The 18,821-nt window shown below is 31.8% G+C and overlaps 1 protein-coding gene across 1 annotated transcript; it reads right to left on the bottom strand.

The window, feature by feature from the left end:
* Positions 1 to 52: 52 nt before the first annotated feature.
* Drep2 (DNA fragmentation factor-related protein 2) lies at positions 53 to 18,821 on the bottom strand. The gene is made up of 4 exons (XM_065350531.1): positions 18,447 to 18,821; positions 11,319 to 11,415; positions 7,921 to 8,094; positions 53 to 5,860 (listed from the first exon to the last, which is right to left on the bottom strand). Exons 1-4 carry the CDS (start codon positions 18,456 to 18,458, stop codon positions 4,803 to 4,805), a joined length of 1,341 nt encoding a protein of 446 aa, XP_065206603.1. The 5' UTR covers positions 18,459 to 18,821; the 3' UTR covers positions 53 to 4,802.

The raw sequence follows: 18,821 nt of genomic DNA, 5'->3' as shown, positions 1-18,821 counted from the left end.
CTTTGAGAATTAGTGCACGCATTTAAAAAGAATAAAATAAAACACAATCAAGTTATACATCAAATAATCATTGTTTTTTATTAAAATACGTTTGTAATGGCAGTTATAATAATTGAATTTATATGCGAATTGTAGTATTCATATTAGATAAATAATGATAAACATTACAAACAGGAATTCAGTAAATAACTCGGGTTTTATTGAATCGCGTAAACAAATCCTACGTAGGTACATAATAAACGATGTATACGAATAATTTACAACCTTTACTAAACGAATACCTATTAAACACAAGTTGATAAATATTTTACAATTGGAAAATCTTGTCTTCGTGTACAACAAATATGAAAATGTACTCGTTACAATATTCGACTTATCATTGCAAAATTATTTTTCAAAATAAATTTCTTCAACGCATGAAACGAAAAATAGGTACGTAATTATAAAAAAATTTATCTTTTGAACACATTCTACTTAAATAGAAAAATAAAAGACGTTGCCAAAATTTCGAACATGAATAGATGTTGGGAAAAACATCGATGACTAATTGGATAAAATGAAGATAGGTATAGGTTTTTTGATGAAAAATTTGTTCACTTCGAACTTTGTGCATTTCTTGGTGGAAGAAAAGCGTTTAGGTATTTATTTAATCATATTATATAGGTATTTACGCGTCGTCTTTGATCAAATTACATAGTACCTAAGAATTTAATCACGATACTTTTCAATTTTTTGTTGCATATTGTTTCGACGGTATAAAATTCAAAATAAAATATTAATTTAAATTTTCATATTACACATTTAACGAAATAAAAAACCATACAGATGGGTAGCTAGGTTTCTAACTACCTATACGCGTTTTATCGTTGATATTCTTGTACATTTGTTACCAGAAAAACAATGTATTATGCGATTTTTATGAACTTTTCAAAGTTGTTGTACTTTTAAACCTTCCAACTTCCATTTCTGTTTAGAACTGAAATGAAAAATGACTAGGTACTATATATATATAAAAAAAAAATCAACAATTCATATCAAGTTGATATATAATTATGTAAAACACACCACACTACCACGCAATTTAGAAAGTAGGTATTCGAACAAGAAATCGCATTCAGATTCATTAGGTATTACTTACGATGAAACAGAAATACAATTTTATTCGTTCACGAACAAACACACTGCAATATTTTGTAAAAATACGTACAATGAAAAACAAAAAATTTAAAAAAATCACATCATTCAAAAACAAAAGTGCTATGAGTACAACCTACGAATAAGTTAAACATTAGAAATTTCTACATTGGAAAACATAATTGTTTAGATGGAGATTTACACGCTTCGAATCACACGATTTGAATTAGAAAAAAAAAATAGTAACTGATTGCGATTACCATATGCGCACGTGCGACGTATTTTATAAACACATCGCAGGTACCTAAGCACCAAAAAAAAATTTTCCACATAGGTTTCCTACTTATACATTTAACATATAGAAAAGAGGTAGCGCACTAAATAAATTTTCAGCTAATGGTATTATTAATTTAGGTAGGTAACATAACGTAACAACACCCTTAAACTTGTAGCCTAATTAAATAAAAACAAATCATCTAGGTAGGTATAAAATAAATCAAAAATTAAAAACCTATGAAAAAAATTACACGATCGATTCTCGTATAACGTCGTGTAAAAGCGAAATTTCCTTCACTAAATTAACTTCAACAACAACAAAAAAAAAAAAAAAAAGAATAAAATTTCATTTGGATATGTAACTTTGAAATTTGCACTATTTTTCATTAAGAGACTGTCGAATTCAAGTATAGAAAACAACTTCAAATTTATAAAAATTTCATCACTGAATTGTGAAAGAATCAGTAGATATACTAACTACAAAGTATGGCATATAAGTTGCACGGATACGAAATGTGTAATACAAACCGGGAAATAAAATTATCGAATTCGTATAATCGTATAAAAAACTATACAAATTTGTATTTGTTTATTAATGTTTAGGTAAAAGCTCATTGTTTGCGTAAGTAGGAAAAGAGTTAATAAAATTCAGAGGAAATCATTTTGCGCTTGTTATTATGAGTAAAAATGGTATTGTTTTTGTAAAGTTGTTTTTTTAATGTTTTTATTTTATCCTTAATTGAATGAGCATTTTTTCCTTTTTTTAAACACTTATCAACATGTATATACTTATATACTCACAAAAATTCGAATTAATGTGAAAGAAAACATCCTTATTATTACAAACATACTACATAGATATATTTTTTTGTACTTTTTTAAAATGTAAGTATATCTATTGAAGAATTTCACGTATTTATGTGACATCAAAGTGCGAATTATCTTTAAAATGATTAAGTAGGTACAATGTTATCAGACTGTTTTACAGTACATCTGCAGCTTGCATATTGAGGTCAAGTTCAAAGTTTTAACAATAATAATTCAACAAAAAATACAGTAACAATTCAACATTTTTAAAATTTTTTCTAAAAACAAATTTATCAGCATTTGAAATGATTACCAAATTGATGTTGTACCTAAGTATGGAATGTGTTTCGTAACATTAGATGAACTTTTTAATTTTTAATTTTAAAAAAAAACTGATGAAATACTGTTAAAAGATGTGAAAAGCTGTCTTAAAAAATGTAATTTTTTTAAAAACAATAATAGCCAGCTTCTTGACAAGGTAGGTATATTTTTTAGTAAGATTCATACACTTTTGAAATTAAATATTAGACGTTACTTTTCTGTAGTAGGTAGTTTTTTTTATAAAGCCTAAAAGGGGATGACAATAATTTTTTCAATTTTTCCATGCACCTTTTTATTGTGATAATCTTACAGCTTTTCAACAATTTTCAATCAACATAGGTAAGCACCCACTTATCTTTTCCAGAAAATGAATACCTAGACTTACTATAGGTACCTATTACAAAGGGGGAAAATGGCCACCATGTGAAACCTGATTCCGACTTAATACTTCATTCATCACACTTCTCAACTGAAAAGAATATAGGTACCTATCTTACCTATTTCAAAATTATTTTATAAAAAAAAAAAACATTCAAACGTGAAAAATTTTTGCGCTTACTTATTCCAAACTTTTTTCATTTATAACTGCTCAAGCCTTGGAAGAGAATTTCGTTCGTACGTTTCAAATGCTGATAAAATTAACTATTGATTAAACCGACAACTTTAACAATTGTGATAACAATGTCTAAAAGCTAGCTTATTATTAAAATTCAGAACACGTATGGGTAAATTAAATGATTGTAACGTTTAATAACATTATTTTCGAATGCAAATGAAGAATGATCCTCCTATAACGTTCTTAACCGTATAAGAACTGAGCAAAAGATCAGGCTTCTATATTATAAAATTTCATCGTACAAACGTAAGCTTTTCGTACAACGTTTATTTATCATTCGTGATCGTGGATATAGATATTTCCATCGTTTAAGGAAAAAAACAAATAGTAAAAAAAAAAAGAAGGAAGAAAAAGAAAAAAATTAAGAAGAAAAAAGGAAGAACAAAAGACAGAGGATAACCCAATGTCGAGAATGGAAGAACAACTTTTAATTTCATTTAATGAAATGCACACAATTTTTCTATTTGTTTTTTCTTTTCTTTCAATGGAAATGATCTAAATCACTATCAATTTTGTTCTCTGTTCGTAAATTTAAATTCGTTCGGAAAAACAGGTGAATACCTACTTTTCTATTTGCGTTTAAAATTTGTGACCTACTTCGCAATCAATTTTTACCCCAATCTCCAAACAATTATGGAAAATTTATTTTCATATTGCTCTTAATGATCGTTACGTTACAACATTCGTGAAACATACATGGATTTTTTTTTCTACGTATGTTCGTCTGGTGAACTGGAATAAATAATTATACAATATTAAAACTCAGTGTCTTTGAACTAATATCAATCGATATGCCAATTACTATAGTTACTACATACGAGTAATATTAAAAACTGTTTTGAATTTTAATCAAAATTACAGGCCTTTATGCGCCTTTGGGCTTCAAGATTTCATTTTTGAAATTAGTTTGTGGAAAAGGAAAAAGTGCAAAATCAACAAAATGATCGACTGAATTTGAATTGAAACAGTGTGAACAGATTCGCCGCCGCAAGTTCAACCAGTCCTGAGATAGAGATACGCGGCCTTCATTCGACAGTGTCTTACGTTAGCGTGAAAGGTGTCGAAAGAGTTGCATACTCGGTTTGCCGTAAATAACACGAGGAGCGCATTGCACGCAGTTGTACCTATTTACGGCAAACCGAGTATGCAATTTTATTAACACTAACAGGCTATCTTCTAATTATTTATTTCATTGCCGCGTCGTCCGGTTTCATGAAGATTTTTCCAGACTTACGACTTTCCTTCGATGGACAGTCAATACGTTAGGGCAGGTGGAGAAATGACAACTTGAAATCAGTAATTACCTAGGTAAAATCTAAGCTTAAATTTGAACACCTCCCCTAATTTTGATTTAAAAAAAATTGTTAATTTAAATTTAAAGTACAATATCGATTGTTATTAATTTGAAGCTGCGAAAATGAGAATATTGGGTTAATTTTTTCGATGGGATCCCTCTATCCCTCGTCCCTTCTTATTTTTGAGATGTGGAAAATGTTTCAAACTGATCAAGTTACATAATTGTAGGTAGGTACTCGTAAAACCGAAATTGTCGCAAATAAAATACAAACGTTGTACTGGTCGCTTACTGGTAAATAAATTAACGAAAGAACAATAAAGATATTGGTAACAAGAACAAGTTCTGAGAAATTCAAACTCTCGCTTCTACATTTTGAATAATACCTTTCTCTTCCCTAAAACTGCTGGTGGCCTCCTTATATCCGGGGTGCTCGGATATCTCGTAATATCTACCCGCGTATATCAATCCTAATTCTTCTAATCCATCGCCACGTATTGTAGCCTTAATCGTCCAATTTCGACAGTCATTATTCTCATTTTCTCTATCCAGTCTTTCAACGTCGATTATTTTCGAGCTAAGCCTTTCTAAAATCACGCCGATATCTTTGATAGATAAATGGCGTTTCTGTTCGTCGACCAGAAGTAGAAATTTCTCCGTAACCCCTTCTTCCTCCGTTAAGGTAGTCGTGGTATCGGTATCGGTTTCTGAGCTATTCGACTGATTATCATTATCTTCGGCTTCGGATGGCAGAGAAACGTGTTCCTCTACGTCCAAAAAGCGCACATTCTTACTGGATTTTTTCGTACTGTCGGCAATGGAGGAAGAGCCAGTTTGGTGTATCGGCGACGTGGCCACCGTTCTGGTAACTGCGATTTTTCGACCTTCTTCGTGCAGAACGCAACAATGAAAATCACATTCTCCGTTGCCGTGCGGACTTCCGGGTCTAATATCGATAACGTTATGCGAACCGGAGCCGCACTCGATGGTGTGTCTGTGTAAATTGGCATTTTCGAACGAACCGGCTTTCAGGAACCGACTGAATTGCGGCTCTTTGAAGAAAGCTGCCGGAGGTCGCATCGTATCGAAACTGACGTAAGGCGGAGGCGGCATGTGGTGGTGGTGATGATGCGGCTCTTGTATCCGAATATCTTGCTCTTTTTTCAAAATTGATTCCGGTATTTCAAAACTTGTAGATTTATCTTTTAATATTGATTGAGGTTTTTTACCTTTAGACGAATTATCCGCTTGTATGGCGTTTAATAATTTTTCTACTTTGTGCGATCGTTGATCCCAATGTAATACGACGGTTATACGACCCTTATTATCCATAATTTTCCACGATGGAGATTCTTCGTGTAAATCTAAAGCGTGCAGTGTTTCGCAAACTATTCTCGGAATAGTTTGTAAAGCTGAAACAAAAAACAAAAAGGTTTACATCGAGTCAGAGTGATTGCCCGCCGTAGGTACCTATTCGAAATTGAAAGGTCAAATGATTTTTCAAAAACAAGCAAACAGAATAGATAAATATTTTGTTATTAGTACTAACAAGGGAACCTCTTGAGGTGTCACACTTCGATTTGAACGAGACCGCGATTTTTGGAAAAAACATAGTCTAAAACCCCCAAAACCAAATTTTCAGCAGCCCACGTTCATTTTTCGATTTTTGGCGAATTTTTGAAGATTCAAAATTGACTGTTTTTGGCGATTTATGCTTTTTTTTAAAAGTACGAACTTTAATCAGTAGAAATGGTCAAAATAAGTCCCAAAACCAATATTAATTACCCAAATCCAAAATTTACCATTTCCAGCCATTCTGGAGCCTCCAGCGCGATTTTTCAATTTCTCCAGAATTCTGAATTTGCTCCAGAAGGCGTGAATATGAAGTTGGGCAGCTTAAAAATCGAGTTGTACTCGCATGATTACACTCGATATGTTTAACGAGTTTATCCACATTTGAGCAGATTTTGAGAGTGACACCTCAAAAGTGGCTTTTTGACCAGCCTTTTTCAAAATTTAAAAATCCAAAGAATCAGAAGTTTCCTCACGAACGATTATCTTTTGATTTTTTTGATTTTTTAATTTTGAAAAAAGCTGGTCAAAAAGCCACTTTTGAGGCGTCACTCTCAAAATCGGCTCAAATGTGGATAAACTCGTTAAACAGGTTGAGTGTAATACACAACTCGATTTTCAGCTGCCCAACTTCATATTCACGCCTTCTGGAGCAAATTAAAAATTCTGGAGAAATTGAAAATCGCGCTGGAGGCACCAGAATGGCATGGAAATGGTGAAATTTGGATTTGGGTAATTGATATTAGTTTTGAGATTTATTTTGACCATTTTTACTGGTCAAGTAGGTATATACTTTTTAAAAAAAGCATAAATCGCCAAAAACAGTCAATTTTGAATTTTCAAACGTTCGCCAAAAATCGAAAAATGAACTTGGGCAGCTGAAAATTTGGTTTTGGGGGTTTTACACTATGCTCTTTCCAAAAATCGCGGTCCCGTTCAAATCGGAGTGTGACACCTCAAGAGGTTCCCTTGTAAGTAGGAAGACGGTATCGTTTTCAAAACAGACCATTTTCGCACTCTGATGATTACTGTTCTTACTTAATTTCAAAAACAAAGAGGCTACGACCACCTGTTGATTTTTGACTTGATATCAAAATCGAAATGACATTTAAAAATAATAAATTTCTGGAAATTCATTAAATTTAAATGTTATGTAGATATAGGAACTTAGCTCTGGTGGTATTAGACCAAAAGTTTGTACGGTAATTTTTTTAGCAATAGGCATGCACTATGCGTATATTCAAATTTCAAGTTTGACAGAGTAGGTACTCATTCCCCATATTGATTATTTTCAAAGAAGATCATCGTTACTATGAATACGAGTATATAGCCAATTGCCTATTTGTAAAATAATCAATTCGTATACCTTCACACAGATGATTATTGTTATTGACTTATATTTTTGTGACAGCTTAATGCAAAATACTTGTTCCAAGGTAATTTGAAATATCAAATGCACTTGTCTTGTTTTATAACTTTTCAATATTGCAATAGGGGTATTCGAGCGCTACACAAAAAGCTAAGTACATAATTTGCAGAAAACGTAAAAAATTAAGCTTTTTGAGCGCATACTGTAGACTCAAAATTGACTGCAGACAGATGGATGTTTTTTGTAGGTTCTGCAGCTTTTTGTACATTGATGCAGAGCGCTCGAACACCCCTAATATGTAAAAACACAAATTCTGCAGTAGGTACGAGTAACTATAGGTTTCAAAATTTATTAGGGTTATGGACGTCATATTTTTTTTTTTTGCATTTCCCATGGGTAATTAAATAAAAGCTTAAAAAGCTTTTTAAAAACATGACCTGGTGAATTAGTGACGAACCATAATTCACGTAGGTAGGTAAGTAAGTACCTATTTATTTACTCGTGCTGATGCTGATTATTCGTATAAATTACCTGTTCTTAATGCTTCGATATTTAATGGATACCATTTTTGGTCATTTCGTAAGACCATTATCACGGTATTGTATGGCAGTGTTCTGAAATATTCGCCATCCTCTACTTGCGTTCCGTCGCACTCTAATACTAATCGAATCGGTTCATTACTCGGTATATTCATCTTTTCTTTAGCTGAAATAAATTTAAAGATGTATAAAAATACGAGTATATGCAATATGACTTTCTATGGTTTAAATTTAAGATAGGTATACGTATAGGTACCCAAGTACCCAACTACATATAATCAATCAGTATAATATGTACAATATGTAACTACATTTTCAGAACTTTTATTTTGAGGATTTTTTTGCACCTGTCAAACTTCGAAGCTTTTTTTCACTTCATTATACAACTTTTGATTTTACTCACAACTTCTTCCTCTCCGAAAAAATGTGTAAATATACTCCAGTTTTTATGGATTTATTCGAATTGCGCTCTTTTTTGACCGGAGCAGATGAATAAAATACTTGGCTCGTAAAAAATTTCAGCTGGCTTAGGGGCTAGTACTGATACCTACTAAGAATATTCTCAGTACAAACATTCGCAAGTATTTTCATTTGGTTATTTTAAAAATTTTAAAATCTTCACATTTGGGGAGAAAAGTGACCAAATTTTGACAAAATTTTGCATAAATTAAACATAGGTATGTGTAAAAACAAGAGTAGTGCATTGTTAGGAGCGAAGCGACGGAGGGCAGAGCCCCCCCCCACCCATTTTGGAAGTTGACAAAAGTTGATCATTTTGAGTGACAAGTTGGCAACATGGCAATTTTGAATGTTCAATGATTAACTGACAACTCTGAAATTTGTATGTAAATTGTGTTTAAAATTATTCAAACAAAATTCCTAAAAAAATGTCACCCTCGCAAAAACTTTTCTTAATATTTCCAAGTCAAAATCACGTTAAGTATATTTAATCATTTTGCATCTATATTCTTCAATGTTTCCACCTTCTTATTTAATAAAAAAAAGTTGCATTCAACACAGTTGCAAAGTGCGTAGCCCACAAATTACCCATAACTTTCCCGCCCATAAGACGATTTTGCAGTTGGCATTTTCAAGATCTCCCATGTAAAATTGGTTTTCATCGCCCTGTGCATTGTCACTTAAAAGTTGAAAAATAAACTATTTCGAATTTGAAAAATTTTATCAATGTTCGCGAATATTTGCAGCAAAAATCAAAATTCGGAATATTGCCAACACTAAGCTAGCCATTTGGAACATCTACAGTCCTACAGGAGTTTGAATTTTTTAAAATAAGTAGGTAAGTATCTACCAGGTCTAAATGTTGGATAAATAAATGAAATGATTCAAAAGTCAATTCTCGCTCCGTAAAACGTCAATCTTGCCCATATTTTAACTAGGTATATATAATCCTGTTTTGAGATTCAGTTTTGAAGACAATAAATTTGGTTTTTTTACCCAGATTTTGGCAGATTTTCGAGAATCTGGATTTCGGCAGGTTTAAAATCCACTAGAATCTGCTAGGGTAGTAGCTTATGAAAATGGATTTTGGATTTTATTGAGTTTACTTAAAGAGAGAAGACTTTCAAGTTTGTGCCAAAAGTGTTTGAAAAAGAGATTTAAAAAATGTCCAAAAACTAGATTTTCGAGAATCTGTGTAAAAAAAAAACTAATTTAATGGATATGGGAAAAATACTATTTTTGGGGCATTGTTGAGCTTATTTTAACGTCATCATAAAACCAAAATTTCATGACTTTTTTTGTTGAAAAATTCGTGCCCTAAGAAATGTATTTTTTCTCGCTGCTGTCGAAAATGGTTTTCAAAATGCGATAGGTAGTTGATCAGTATAAAAAATTCCAAGGCCTGCAACCACCCAAACATATTTTTGGACATTTTAAAAAAATAATAGGCCCCTTTTTACTTCACTTGTGATTGTAGGTGGATCGCGAAAAAAATGTCGAAGGAGTGTGACCAAAATTCAGGGAAAACCTTTATCAAGAAAAGATTTTAGCTGCGGTGATGGCATTGAAGGGAAGATGTGGGTCCTCAAAGAGTAGCCATTTTCCCCAAATTAAATCCATATCACCCTCCAGGACCACCTCATGAATCAACATTTTTTCTGAATGACTTTCAACTCAAAATGAAGGTCTGCATTGAATTTGGTCAAAAACTTTCGACATTTTTTTTGCGGCCCATTCCAATGTAGAGGTAGACCTACCTATTTAGCCCATTTTTTTGATTATGAGCAGCCGAAATTGTTTGTGAGTCATTTCATGGTAAGTCCTGTTTATGTGATAGCCCAAGTGTACATATGTGCACTTTTCGAAATATTTTCAAAACGATCGGATCCTTTGAGCCATCTTTCGGTTTCTCATAAGTCATACCAAAAGCGCAAATTATAATACATAATAAAAAATATGATTAGATAGAAAAAAACTATCTGCCAATTTTTAGTTGGCCAGTTGAATTTTTTAATCTATTTTTACAAATTTAGCACAGTATAATCTTTAATCTGAGAGAATTTCAAAAATATGTGAGATCCTGGATTTCCCGATTGGGCGCATGAAATTGTCATTTTGGACTATCTTATACTTAGGTCCCTAACTTGAAAATATTCAGTACCTCTACCTATACTACCTAGTACCTAGACCTACATGTAAACTGCCTAAGCTAGGTATAAGATAATCCTATAAGGAACGCGTTTTCAACTTTATAATATAGTATATAATACGTAAGTACCTACGTAGAGAGTTTTCCTTCAAATTATACCCAACGGTATAGTTATTAATTTTTTTTCCTATCCAGTCGCTCTACGAAAATAATATTTTTCAGAAGCAAACAGTGAGAAAATTACACTTTGCACTTGCACATTGGCTTTTTGTTTGGTAAAAAGATTTAAATATGCTATGATATCTACATAATTTGTAAACATTATTAAAGTTTGTGTTTATTTTAGGCAGAAAATTTATTAAACCACATGTGATTTTTTTCTCACGCAGCAATTGAAAATCAAGTTGGGGAAGAGAATAAAGTGTGTTTTTATACTCATTTAAAATATCTTTCTTATTTCGTTCATGGACATTTTCTAATACAAATAGGTAGGTACAGTATACTATTTACGTAAAGGTATCAATCTCTTGGACTTTCACAACATGGGTCCCTTCAATTACAAGGCTACTAGATAAGCTGGTATTACATTAACTCTAAGTTACCTATCTATTTTACCTATAACCCTACTGGTAAAATGAGTTACTCTGAAGAGCGGTGCTCTGTACACTGAAACACTTCCTCATTGATTTTTTCGCAATAGCTGATCAATATCTACAATCTACACATAACTGTTACCTTATTCTTAAATGTAGTACCTATGACTAAATAGAAATTATAATTACCACGTTGTTCTAATTCTCTTAAACTTGAAGCTACTAAACTTTTTCGTACTCTTCTTGAAAAATCCCACACTTTGAACGGTTTTGAGCTGCCATATTCCTGTAAATAAACAAATATAAGTTTACCTACTCATGAACATATATTTTATTTTTACAATGATTTATCAGTTTTTTATTCAAGCGATTCGATTACAGCCTCCCGAGGAACCAAAAATTTTAGCTAGGTACCTATCCTAATTTATTTTTGAAATTGACTAATTCTGTTTTTAGTGTCAAGTATTACTTATTCACATAACTATAAGTATGTATCAAGGTCATATTCATAATTTATTTGTACCTATTTTCAGTCGAAAAAACCAAGTCAGAAGCAGAACCCATCATAATTAAAATCATGTGCTATATCACAATTCATTTCAAACATCAAAGATTACCTACATTTCGTATTCGTAATAAAAATGAGCAAGATATACCTATTACCTAAAAAAAATGAAGAAGAGAAAAAAATTCGAATTAAAGGTTTCCATTTAAAACAAATTGAATGACAAAATTTCCACTCGTAGTGTGTTTCGTTAGTGACACGAAGGAGCGGATTAGTTTAAATAATAATTTCTGATCACGTAATCCCCGATAGAATTCTGTCTGGTATAAAACTTTGTAAATGTAAAGCATTGTTAAAGGAAGAGTGGGTTTTCGACGATAGAAGCAGAAGCCTATAAATGATGCCACGAGAACGAGAATGTACAACATTTTTCCTAATTCTAAAGGGGGAAAAAAATATCAGACTTTAATTTACTATTTTAATGTTTTGATTAATCTGGACAACATAAGTTAAAAATTGTACAAAAGTGAAAATTTTTTCACCGTGAAAAATGATAAAAGAAACGAACAAAGAAAGTATAAATCAGTTTCATTTTTCATTGTCGCGTTTTTTTATTTTATTTTTCAACTCGAGTTAACATTTAGTTGTTTAAGAAAAATACTATATTAATTTCAGATAGCGTTTTAGTCACTATAAATTTACGCGCGTATTTTCGTGAAATCCGAGTCGCAGATTTTCTCAATTATCCCTACCAATGAATTTCGATACTCTCGTGGCTAATATAAATTACATCCTTTTCAAGCTTTCTCGCAAATTTGTTACCGAACACGCCGAATTACTTAATTACCTCTTGTGAAGATTTCTCATTGCTCTTTTTATTTCATTTGTACCTATAGTGTTTTTCTCATCGAGCCTGTATATAAGATTGCATGAATTAAGTTTAGATGTGTAGGTTAGGTACCTACCTATCGAAACAATTTCATATACAAAGTAATAGGTACCTATACTTTGGTACCTTTATTACTCGAGTACCTACTATATACTTTTAATCATTTTTCACAGTTTATACCAATAGCCGTTTCAATTTTATACTCGTACAATTAATTATGAAAGTTTTTAAATTATTTGCGCCGTTGCGGTGATTTTAGAGAATTCTCAGATTGCGGAAACTAAATCCACCTAAATAATTAATGACGATTCCGCTTCTAAACTTTTGTTCCTTTATTGGAATTCAATATAAATGTTTAATAAATGTTAGATTCTTTCCGTCATTATACCGTTTTTGCCTTTGGTGCGTTACGAAGAAAATTTTAGCTTTGATTTTTTTTTTCGCGAAATACTTTCATGTTTTTTTTTATTATTTTTTTATTGTTCGTACTTCTTTGGTTTAAAAAATCCGAGTCTTTTTAAAAGTAATTCGTATTGTTAGGTATTAACTTATTAAAAAATCGTTTGAATACGACTGAATATTTCTTTAGTATGTTTACCTGCAGGTAAAAAGATGGAATTTCTCGCCTTGACCTATTTACGCGTGATAAATGAATGGAGCTGGTAATACAAAAACGAGTACCTACAGAAATTACCTCCAGTGGCTCGAACATGAGACACTTTTTTGTGAAAATGTGTGATAAAATTCGTTACTTACACTTTATTTCAGAAATATATATACGAACGATAACTGAAAACACTGAATTATTAGGAATGTCTGCAACTTATAGCCTCACTGTTACCCTTTTGTTATCATTTTAATAGTGTCCCATATTTGCGACCGCGTTGGTTCGTGTGTAAGTATTTTTGAGATAGACAAATTTTTATTTTTTTTTAGATATTTTCAAACAGTTGAAATACGAGTACATTTTGTCTAGGTGCATCATATTTTCATTACATGTATTTACGGCGAACAATATAGGCAACTTTATTCACATAAATATGTACGAGTATTTTATTGGACGTAATTTATGATTTAATTTTAGGTAGGTACCTATATAAATTTAATTAGCAGTATTGGCAATTAAATCTTTACCATAGAGCATCAGTAAGTACAATTTTTTGTTAATCTCCAATCGATTTTTCAATAGGTCCAATTTGAGTCTATCGGCATTTTTTTCCCCCATAGAAAGTGTAGGTATGATTATAAGTATTCTTTAAATTTCTGGAGTACCTATCTGCACTACCTACATTTGAACTTCACAGTGTTCCATCTTCTAAAATTAAATAGAATCACGACAAGCCCACTTGAATATAACTTCGCTGAAAGTAATGAATGGAAGAGGATCCTTGAGATACAAAAACCTATACTTGGCAACTCCCTTATTATTTAATCACTCCTGTCATACGAGTTTATGCTGTAACAAAAATTACTGGGGTATGGTAAAAACAACTACCTACCCACAAAAGGAAAATACCTACCCAATTTTGGCAATAGTAAGTAGGTATATTGATGATTAATTCAGATATGCAGGTACATTATTGTATTATTTAGGTAGGTATGCCTGTTGTGTAAAAATGTTATGTTTATTATATTATTTTTTTAAATAAACAGTTCAAGCTTAGGATAAATATCATGAATGAAAATCCAAACTGTGGTTTCTAAACTTGAATTGATCCCTTGAATCGATTGTAAGATTGTAACCATACTTAAATCAATCTGAAGTCTCCGGGACATTAAAATTGCTTCAAAGTGTTTCAATATAAACTTCGGTAGGTACCTAGCTGGAAGTTTAATTCTGTCGTAAATTTAACAATCAACATTCTGAATCCATTAATACAAATTCTTGAATATTCAAATTCTAAGTGGCCTATAGTTCTACAGAAAATTGCTGGAAACTTCCTCTGCCCTTCAAAGTCAACTCCTCGAATAGATTTCGATCCTTTTCACGCTGATTTAGAGCCTCCAGCAGAAGTGTCGTTGGTTATAATACCTTTTGAAACATAATCGCATTTTGAATTTTTTTTTGCTGGAGGCTCTAGAGTCTAGATCTGCTCGAAAATGGCGAAATTTATTTACTTCATACAGGTCATCACTACATGGTAGAGATATTTACGTTTCATGAACAAAAATTTCAAGCAGGTATCTTTTTTAATAGGCTACTAATATCTCAACAATTTCCACCATTTTCAAAAATTCACCAAAAAATCTGAAAAAGCAATTTGGGCAACTTAATATTTTAGCTTATAGTCGAAACTGCTCGATTGTAAAGGTGATCATCATCATCATCATCATCATCAATATCCATGGTTAATAAAATATCTTCCAAAATTGAAAAAAAAATCAAGTTTACGTTTGGGCTTTTTTTAATTCACACCTTCCCGTTTGTTTGTTTGTTTGTGTTTTTTTTTTTGTAATTTTCTTTGTTATCTGTTTTTGAAGTCAAGTAGGTACTAGGTACCTATTTCACTCTGAAAAGAATTCTCATCACTTTATCGTCAATTTCAACAGATATGCCTGTACCTATATCTTGTACGATTGTCAATTTGATTGGCATTAGATGTAATAAAAATCTCTCTTTATTTCATTAAAGCATACCTAAACTGATTCTGAAATTTACTCGGATATTCGTAGGTGGATGTTAGGTTCTAGTTGCTACACATTCGTTGGTGAACAATAAAGGCCTTTTATTACAAGAAAATTAATAAGATGTCCTTTTTAATTGTACAGATAGGTACCTACTTACATTCGACGAAACAATAAAAATTAATTAAAAGAAAAGGGGAAGAAAAAAATCAGGAATTTTCCATTAAAATTATCATTAAGGAAAGTAAATATGAACACATGGAGTTTTTTTTCTTTTTTCAATTTTGTGGACTCAGTTACGGTACATGTAATGTAGGTAAGTCCATGCGTAGGTTCGTTATTATAAAAAAAAAATATCCACGTCGTTGTCGTTGAAAAAAGGTACATAGGTATAAGATTGAAAAAGTAGCGAGGAGTATTTTTATAATGAGTTATAAAGCACGAGTATTTTTCAAAGGGGTAGGAGAGGGAAGATTGACACAAGTTTGACTTTACCAGTTTTCAAATGGTTCAAATAGCACCAAAGCAAAATTAAGTATTAAAAATTGAAATAAATCTGTTCGTTAATATTTCCTCCAGGTTCAAAGCAGGTACCTAATTGAAAAGTCACATTAAGTAAATTGGCCTCGTTTGAGATGCGATGTTTTTTAATTTACGAATTGATGTGAATGTGTCACACTAATGAATATCACGATTTGTAAATTTTTTGATTGGTCATTTCAGTGTGAGTGCATTACAACGAGCTTATAAAACCATAGACTTTTCTTTAACTGAAAGTTGTCAGATAGGTACAAGTTCTGGAATACAGATTGTTCAATGAGCCCTGTTCATTATCAACTAATGAGAATTCAGAATTCTAGAAAAATTTTCACTGACATCATTTGCTCTATTTACAAGTACTATACAATATACATTAGGTATCAGTAAAAAAAATAAAAATTTCATATCAGTGCTAATTATACGTTTGCCAACCCAGGTAACTAAGTCTATCCATCTGCACGAGATGATGATTGCCAAAATGAGTTGTTAAACATTCCAACAATTTAAAATTTTTAATCACCCCAGCCAGATGATGTTCATCATCATCATCATCGAGTCGTATTACCTCTCGAGGTGGTATAACTAAGTATTAACTACGTACAAAAACCCATAAATTGTATTAGAGTGAGCATAAAAGTAATTTAGAAATCGTCACTATTCAAGTAAGATCAACCACTTTAATTTCATTCAAGGAGAGTTTTTATTAAGGTAAAGTGGGGTAATTCCGATGGCAAAATTCAAAATTTTAGCAATTTCTCATTTTTTGGATTTCCTGTACATTTTGGGGCAAAAATGATGTAACAACTTTATTCCTACATCCTTCAGCTACACATTGACTATATTGAAGAGTGATTTGTGTAAAGGCTTCATACATATAATTGAAAAAACATTTTGGAGGTTAAGTTATCAGAATTACCTTAAAAATGGGGTAATTCCGATAACGAGTTTTATAAGGAAAGGAATTCTCCCAGGGTAATTCTGAGCCAGTAATGTTAAAATATACCATTTATTGCATATTTAGGTTTTTATTTCATGTAAATTGAATCATTAGAACAAAAATTAAAATTTTTTTACAAATAGGCATTTTTGAGGCATAATTTTTGAAAACTAGACCAACTAGAGAAAAATGCCCCATTTTGAGGATTTTCTTTGATAATTTCGACCCCCTAAAACTATAATACATCAAAACAGAGAAAAAAACATTGCAAAACAATTTTGCTGGGGCTATCGGAATTACCCCGCGGCATGAAAAATGATCTACATGTTTAATATTTCAATGCCACCAAACAAATGATTATAAAAGCAAAATCAAAAGAGGTACTGACACTTTAACACGTATTCATCAAATATCAGCTTCTAAACAGAATTTTTCAACAAGTTTTGAACGATAAAAACAAGTTTCAAAAGTGCACTGTTTTTTGCAGCAAAGGATTTGGGCATTCAGATTTTGAACACTACACAGACTTGACAAAACAGAGCAGATGAACCATCTGATCATTAATGGGTGTAGGTTAGCACTAAAACTACCTACTTTCTTCATCATTTGTGCCAAAATGTGTTTTGCAACAAAGCTAGGGCTTGCTATCGGAATTACCCCACTTTACCTTAATCTGAATTGATCATGAGTGATAATAAAATTGATTTTGAAAATTGGGCCACAAATTTGACCCATTTTAGATGACGCAAAAAAGTTGATTATAGGTAGGTAGCAGGTACCTACTTTTTATGATGACATAAAAAATCCATTGACAAATAATCTACAGTCGTCTGAATAATCGAGAGTTGGGTGAAGGGAGAAGGAAACATGAAATTCTGGTATCCTCAGATTCAAATCAGAAAAAAAATGTGCAAAACAATCACTCAGCACTACTACCCACCTGAATACACCTACATCTTTAAAAATAGATGAATCTTATCCTATCAATAATAATTTTCAATATTAAAATTGCCCAATACCTGTCTACCAGAAAAAAAAAAATACGAATGCCTTATTGTCTTCTAAAGAAAATATCGTTTAAAAAATTCCACCTCACTTCATACTAACTTACACTTTTATACAAGCACCATAGCACCAAACATTCGTAATCAATAAAAATACTCTCACTGTTGAAGACATCTCAAACCATAAATTTAAAATATTAGCATGACATGGTTCCAATAATAATTCAGAATAAGCATTTGAAAAATTGAAAAATAATAAAAAATTGTATAAACGAAGAAAGTACCTAAACCTCAATGGAAACTTTTTACCAATATGAAATCTGCTATCGCAAAGTTATCGATTTAAACAGTATCACAGTTCGCATTTGTGGGTCAGTGTAACACGAAATTCGTGGTGTCATATTTCACGCTTGTTTACTTTATTTAGCTAGAGAACTGGATGCTGAAGAATTTTTCCAATGTGGACATGCAAATTTACTAAAGCAGTAGTCAGAGATGATACTTCTAACTAGCAAATTTTAGTCAGACTTCTGATCAACGAAAACCTGAGAGCGTTTGAGTGATGGGGTCTTCCCTTAAAAATACAACAATTTGGGCTGATATTGACACAATTGACTGTTAATTCTAATATTTAATCAATTTTAAAGTAGTCGAGCACGTATACCTATCAGCTGTATAAACATTAATCGAGTAAAATAACTTTAAATCTAAGCACGAAGTAAACTAAAAGAATGGTATAGGTACGTTTAACGCGCTATTAGAGAGAAGAAAAAGTCTATATATCCGTAGGTATTTTAAGTAGAACAAGGCAACGTACCTCTCTATCCATTATTTTCAAATGATGAAATATACTTGGAAGTAATTCATCCGATCGAAAATCGACAGCACAGATAAAGGTTAACACTTAGGCTATAAAAATTATGAAAAAGTACACGACGAAAACTAGGAGGACGCGAACCTCTCATCTTTAAATTATGGTTATCATCACAGAATAAAACGATTAACGCGTAAACACATATAGACGAGTGTAATATTATCAATTATACGGTGAAATTGTTTTAAGGGACGGTAATTCTGATCTAGAATTAGATAATAGGAGAAATATGATAGGACTAAATGTATAAACGATATAACCCTACACTGGCTGCCGAGTGCTGAATCGAATCTGAACGGACGTAGCTTACTTTTGGCG

The sequence above is a fragment of the Planococcus citri genome, chromosome 2 (genome assembly GCF_950023065.1).
Source record: "Planococcus citri chromosome 2, ihPlaCitr1.1, whole genome shotgun sequence".
NCBI lineage: Eukaryota > Metazoa > Arthropoda > Insecta > Hemiptera > Pseudococcidae > Planococcus > Planococcus citri.
This window is presented reverse-complemented; position numbering and strand designations above follow the sequence as displayed.